This window comes from Sinocyclocheilus anshuiensis, unplaced genomic scaffold (assembly GCF_001515605.1).
Source record: "Sinocyclocheilus anshuiensis isolate Anshui unplaced genomic scaffold, SAMN03320099.WGS_v1.1 scaffold914, whole genome shotgun sequence".
NCBI lineage: Eukaryota > Metazoa > Chordata > Actinopteri > Cypriniformes > Cyprinidae > Sinocyclocheilus > Sinocyclocheilus anshuiensis.
The window spans coordinates 3,783,143-3,789,984 of record NW_015539870.1 but is presented as its reverse complement, the minus strand read 5'-3'; the positions used below and the strand labels follow the sequence as shown (position 1 = coordinate 3,789,984).

Here is a 6,842-nt window from a genome sequence, read left to right as displayed (position 1 = left end):
TATATGAATAAATATTTATAGAATGGATATTCTATTAATAAATTAATAATGAATTTTAAAACAAGTTCACATGACATTTCACTCCAAAATCAAAAGAAAAAAAATTATATAAAGAGATTATATTTTAAAATTTAATTTATATAAAATTAATTTAAAACATAACCACAAAACAAGACATTTACCACATTTACCACAAAATCAAAAGAAAAAGAAAATCTTAAGTTATACTTAGACATTATATTCTATAAATAATGTATGTACAATTAATTTTAAGGAACATATTGTTTATTGTGACATATATAAAGTATATATATTATTTTGTATAGTTTATTTTCATGACAATTAAGCATATTTCCTCCCCAAATTGTCACTGTAACATTATTAATGTAATTTTTACTTTTGAGTGTTTTTTCATTACCATGATTCTTAATAGATTTTCATTACTGCGATACAAAACATTTTATGATATTAGAGTAAAACAAAAAATACTTTTAAATTAAAATGCTGTTTAAACAATGTAAATTAAAAGCAATACTGCTATAATGTATAAAGAATTAATATATGCATATAAGTGAATTATGGTAACACTTTATTTTAAGAATCAAATTTTAGCTATTAATTAGTTGCTTATTAGCATGCATATTACTAGCATATTGGCTGTTTATTAGTACTGATAAAGCACATATTAATGCCTTATTCTGCATGACCGTATTTTAGATCCCTTAATCCACCCCATACCTAAACTTAACAACTATCTTACTAACTATTAATTAGGCGTTTGTTCAGGGAAATGTCTTAGTTAATAGTGAATATGTGTTCCCTATTCTAAAGTGTTACCTGAATTATATATGTTTTACATAGGGATTTTTGCATGTTTCCATTGCAGTTTCATTCTCAGTGGTATTTATTAAGTGTGTCATGTTCTTCTTAGATCGGCTCCTATTTTGGCAGCGTTCTCCAGACACATGACATCGACCGTGACAGTTACACTGACATCCTTCTGGTAGGAGCTCCCATGTATATGGGTCCAGAGAGGGACGAACAAGGTCAAGTCTACGTCTACAGACTCAATGAGGTGTGTATGTGTCTTTAATCTGTGTGTGATATGCCTCATTCCACTTACTGAAAACATGTGTAGGGCACGCCGAGAGCATGTGGGAGCAGTAAATCTGGATCTGTCCTCAGGGAGTGTGTGTTGTGTTGGTGTTCATCCTGAGATAAGTGCTCCCAGAGCAGGGGAAGGGTTGGAATGAGAGCGTGGGTAGGAGCTTGGCATCATGGGAGTGGAAATCTAATGTAACTGTAAAATCTCCAGCAAAATACCAACCTCTGTGGAGCACCTGCTTTCAACAGCTTCCAAATAGTGGCTTAAATGGAGCAATTTCCATCGGTTTTGAGTTTTTTTCCAGTGATCAGTGTTTCTTAGTGAAGCACTTGTGTTTACATGGCAGCACTCTTTTGATTGCACATATGTGACCCTGCACCACAAAACCAGTCATAAGGGTAAATTTTTCGAAATTGAGATTTATACATCGGAGATCATGGCCGAGATACAACTATTTGAAAATCTGGAATCTGAGGGTGCAAAAAAATCAAAATATTGAGAAAATCGCTTGTAAAGTTGTCCAAATGAAGTTCTTAGCAATTCATATTACTAATCAAAAATTAAGTTTTAATATGTTTACAGTAGGACATTTACAAAATATCTTCATGGAACATGATCTTTACTTAATATCCTAATGATTTTTGGCATAAAAGAAAAATCAATAATTTTGACCCATACAATGTATTTTGGCTATTGCTACAAATATACCCCAACGACTTAAGACTGGTTTTGTGGTACAGGGTCACATATTGTTCACGTTTTATCTCCACAATTTTCAAATCAAGTCACTTAACATTCAGACTCCTTTCAATCTTTGGGCATAAATTCAACTCTTAAAACCTCTTAAAAGCCTTTGACCTTCATACAGTGTTTGCCAAGAAGGTCTAACCAATGTTCAGGAAATCTAACCGACAATGATAAAATTTGCATACCGAATTACAGTTGCTGTGATTTTGCCAAGTCAGACATGTTCCTGGATCAACATTACTGTCCAAAAATATAGACCTGACCCAATCCCTACCCCTAAACCTAACCCTACCCATAATTTATTCCTAAAATCAGAGAGAAATGATTGGTGAATAACAAGGGTGTGAAGCATCTAACCCTGATTGTAAGCCTAAATCTGACATTTCTTGAAAACTTATCCCTCAATTCTGATTGGTTGATTGGAATGTTGTTCCATGTATACATGTTGTATTTGGTGAAATCGCGTTCACCACCGAATTACAATTGGTCTTTATTTCTTGTTTATTTGCATATTGATTCTTCACTCCTATTGGTTGTCGCTCACCGCATTCACTGTTCATTCGCATAAACTTAAACTATTCTTAACATTTGTCACGTGACTTGCGATGCTTGACACACCTATATTCTGTCGCCAACGGTCATTGTCGCTCGCCAGCTCTCCACTGAAAATGAATGGAATCATGTCGCTTTATTGCTGTATGTCGCTGGTGGTGTGAACTGGGCTTTAAAATAAAATCTCTCACCTTTTCTCAAAAAATTATTTAAAAGTCTTTTGTAAATTCTCGCCCAATTCCATGGAGTAACTCTGCAAAATATAGCAGAAAATCCAATAATTTCGATTGAAATCGGCACAATTGGTAGCTTGGCATGAAGTTATAGTGAAGTGAGGCTCCCTGCGCAGATTTAGCTTGCGTTCAAATTGGTCACATAAATTCGCTGTGTTGATCAACAGAAAGCTGCTTGGTTTGAGCTTCATACATCACTACACTATTGACGATGGACAATTAGCCTTTTTTTACTCGCAAAGTCTTGCAAACATTTTGCTAATCTGACCACAACTTTACTCAAGAACAAAAATGTTGAATGGAAATGTCAAAGAAATCTTAAAATGAGCATAAAAAAGTCAATTGAGGTGGATAATTTTTTAACCCATAAGAAAACTTGCGCATAAACTAAGATGGAAACATTTAACAAAAAAACTGTCTCATAAGATTGCGTTTCCAAGCATCATCTGAACTCAAGATAACATGGTGCAGTTTGTTATTGTATTTCTTCTGCGTGCTCTGAGGCGCAAGTCATTTTTTATGTAGGAAGAAAAGAGCCACAGTCTTCCCCGGTAGCAGCAAATTTCTCTTTTTTTTTTTAATTAATACTTTCAGCCAGTTTCCCAGGAAGTGGCGATTTTGTTCTCTTGAACACATGGATTGGAAATGGTGCTTATTGGCAAATGTTCTATTCAATATTCCAATTTTCTGCATAAGTTAAATTCAGAACTTTGGATGAAAACATAGCTATTGATTGGCAGGGTTCGAACCTACATTTTTTTGAACCCATATCTTCAACCACTAGGCTGTAGGCCACACTGAGATCTGCAGTCTCAGGCATTTACGTCATGTGTCTGATTGTTACCCTCAGGACGGGCTGTTTGAACATGAGATGACGCTGAAGCCAGTGAATCAGACCTGCTGTACGGCTCACTCCCAAAGCAACTGTAAGAGCGTCAGTGAGAACGAGCCCTGCGGCGCACGCTTCGGCACTGCCATCGCTGCCGTTCCTGACCTCAACCTGGACGGCTTCAGTGACATAGTGATCGGATCACCTCTGGAGAACGACCACAGAGGGGCGGTGTATATTTACCACGGCTCTCAGAAATCAATAAAGGAGAAGTATGTACAGGTAAAGAATCTTCTAAGCATAGCATCAAGTGGTCTTCAGCATTTTTGGTGGGTAGAAAGGATGCCTGTATAAAACAGTTGCATTTGAACATTCAAACAGTAACATATTCATGTATTCAGTGCTTACAGTGTATTTGTGATACTTACACTGCAAAGCCATTCAAATATATGTACATATACTTGTTCATTTATTTATTGGTTTTCCAAATTACTTATGTGTCCTATGTAGGGTCACAGGGATGCTGGAGCCTATATACTTGAATAAGGATGGGACAATAAAACATTTAGCTGAACAGAGCTATTTAACTTTATCTGGACTTGATGTTTAATTTTATATTAATATAAATGTTAATAATAATAATACAAATAAAAATGATCACACTGTAGTTTCTCACTATTAACTACGACTTTACCTCAATAAACTCCTAATTTACTGCTTATTAATTGTTAGTAAGATAGTTGTTAAGTTTAGGAATGGGGTAGGATTAAAGGATCTAAAATATGGTTATGCAGAATAAGGCATTAATATGTGCTTTATAAGTACTAACAAACAGACAATACCCTAGTAATATGCATGCTTATAAGCAACTAGTTAATAGTCAGAATTGGCCCATAAACTAAAGTGTTACCATTATAATAATAATAAAAATAATAATAATGTGCTTTTGTGTAGTGCATTCTGTATAATGGAATAGTCATTATATTAATATAAACTTCTTAATAAAATAAATATTGTATTTCTGTTTAATTCATATAATGCATTTATTTTATTATTTTATATAAACTAATATGTTACAAAAATAATGTTGTATTCTTGGTTAATGCACATAATGCAATATTTATTATATTATTATAAAATGTATTAATTAAATATTGCATTTCTGTTTAACTCATATAATGAAGTATATATATATATATATATATATACTTTAAAATAATAATAAATAAATATTATTTTCTGTTTAATGCCTATAATGCAATATTACATTAATATAGACTAGATTTTATATTATATATTAATAAATATATGATAACTTTAATAATAAAATAAGTATGGTATTTTGTGTAATTTAATGCAGTATTTATTATATTTATGTAAACTTATATATTAGTACATTGTTGCATTTTATTTAATGTATATTGTAATTTTCACACATTTTTTTTTTTAATCAGACAATAAATGACTGTTCCTCCTTCAGTGTTGCTCCCCTGTTTAAGAACCTGCTCTACATTCATAAGCGCCTACAGGAATCAGCCTTGTTTATATGATCTGTTTATGTCTGTGTTTAGCGCATTGCTGCCGGAGGAGACGGAGAGAGCATGAAGTTCTTCGGCCAATCAATTCACGGCATCATGGATTTGAATGATGACGGCATCATTGACGTCACTATCGGAGGAATAGGAGGGGCCGCGCTTTTCTGGTGAACTTACATTGAATTTATACCTCTTTATCTATCCTGTAGTACAATATTTTAAGTTCCCACTAGTGTCTGGGGCTAAAATAAAATCATCGGTATGTAACTTGAACCCACTACCCTCTGGGCGTCCAGCTTCCTCGTTCCCACCCGCAGCAGCTGTCTCAAATTTGGACTTCAGCCTAGACATCCCACATCGCAGAGGCTTGTCCGTCAGGGGTTACGTCCCTCCGCTACGACCCATTTCTGCTGGCCTCTGAAACTGTGTGAGAGTGCCTCCGACCACCAAAGAAACTCTTGGCAGCATTTCCTTTCTTAGTTCCCTCTATAGAGAGCACAGATTCCACAAAATGACCCCTAAACGCCGAAACTCTGCGACTGTAGAGCAAAGCCATGGAGTCTAGTGACCTCTGCCATCTTCAGTCCCCAAACTGCACCACCCAGCCTTTTAGGAGCTCTCAATTTGCCTGTAATTGACCACATATTGCATTTTTGGAGACCATCTGAAGTGTTTAGTTGGACTGAATGATCTACGATCCAGCTGTTGTTGCACAGAACGAAACGAGACACCTATTAATCCTCCATATGCAGCTCTGTTCAAGTAAACATCTTGTTGAATTTATTTAATCCAGGTCTCGGGATGTTGCAGAGCTTCTTGCCGAGATGACCTTCGACCCTAGCAAGATCAATCTGCAACAGACATGTCAGGTTCAAGGGAGGACTACAGTATGTGTGAAGACCAAAGTGTGCTTCAAATATCGAATCAAGTCTGACAAAGACACAAACACAGGAACTGGTGAGTCACTGATGCACTGTTCTTTATGTTTCTTTATATTCTGCTTTTAATGTTCTAATGGTGTTTTCCTGCAGTCATCAGGTACAGTTTAACGCTGGACTCGCTGAGAGCGATTGCTAGAGGACGGTTTAACCAAACGGACAACAGGAGACTGCAACAGAGCGAGTCAATCGTGGACGAGCTTTGCAGAGAGCACACCTTCTACACGTCGGCAAGTAAATCAGTCTTCTCATATGCACAAACTTCTGTCATGTGATTTTTCGCTTCTTTGTGTTCAGCATATGGTGTTTGTGTGCATATGTGTATATATAAAGAAGAAGCACTACTAGAGTTTTCAGTAGCATGACAGTAACTTAATAGTGTAGCTTTTCCAGTATCAAACTCCTTTTTGGAACAAGTAACAAAAAACAGGATGTTGCTCCTTTTTTGGATGCCATATGCAGCGTTAAAGGCAAACAAACATGGCAATAATCAGAAATACTTTCCCAGAATTATGATGTTTCTAGTTTTATTAGTTGTTAATTTATTAAAAATTATACTAATATATACAATTACTTGTATGTCCCTCTTCTGTGATGAAAATATGTTTTAATTTTCTGAATTAAAATATATTTTGATATTTTTCAGGGGCCTAAACGCAAAAATGTCAGGTTGGTACAACCATCCTGATATTATAGTGAAGATTAAATGGATGAAATTCTTTAAAATGAAATCTTAAGAAGTAGCAGTTATTTTAATATCTACTATATGATATACTGATATACTACTATAGTTTTAATTAATATTTTGAATAAGATGTTACTTTAAACTTTTGCATTTTTATTTTAATAATTGTTAACTTTTTGTCTTTTTTATATTTTTATTCGTTTTTTTTTTAAATGTTT

The 6,842-nt window shown here is 34.6% G+C and overlaps 1 protein-coding gene across 1 annotated transcript in view; it reads left to right on the top strand.

The window, feature by feature from the left end:
- The window catches only part of LOC107685143 (integrin alpha-1-like), a 57,195-nt gene that overhangs the window by 31,149 nt on the left and 19,204 nt on the right, over window positions 1-6,842 (top strand). The window contains exons 13-17 of the mRNA XM_016481657.1: window positions 932-1,075; window positions 3,488-3,748; window positions 5,038-5,168; window positions 5,795-5,958; window positions 6,033-6,169. Of these exons, the coding sequence (XP_016337143.1) occupies window positions 932-1,075; window positions 3,488-3,748; window positions 5,038-5,168; window positions 5,795-5,958; window positions 6,033-6,169 (837 nt within the window). The remainder of the gene's footprint in view (window positions 1-931; window positions 1,076-3,487; window positions 3,749-5,037; window positions 5,169-5,794; window positions 5,959-6,032; window positions 6,170-6,842) is intronic.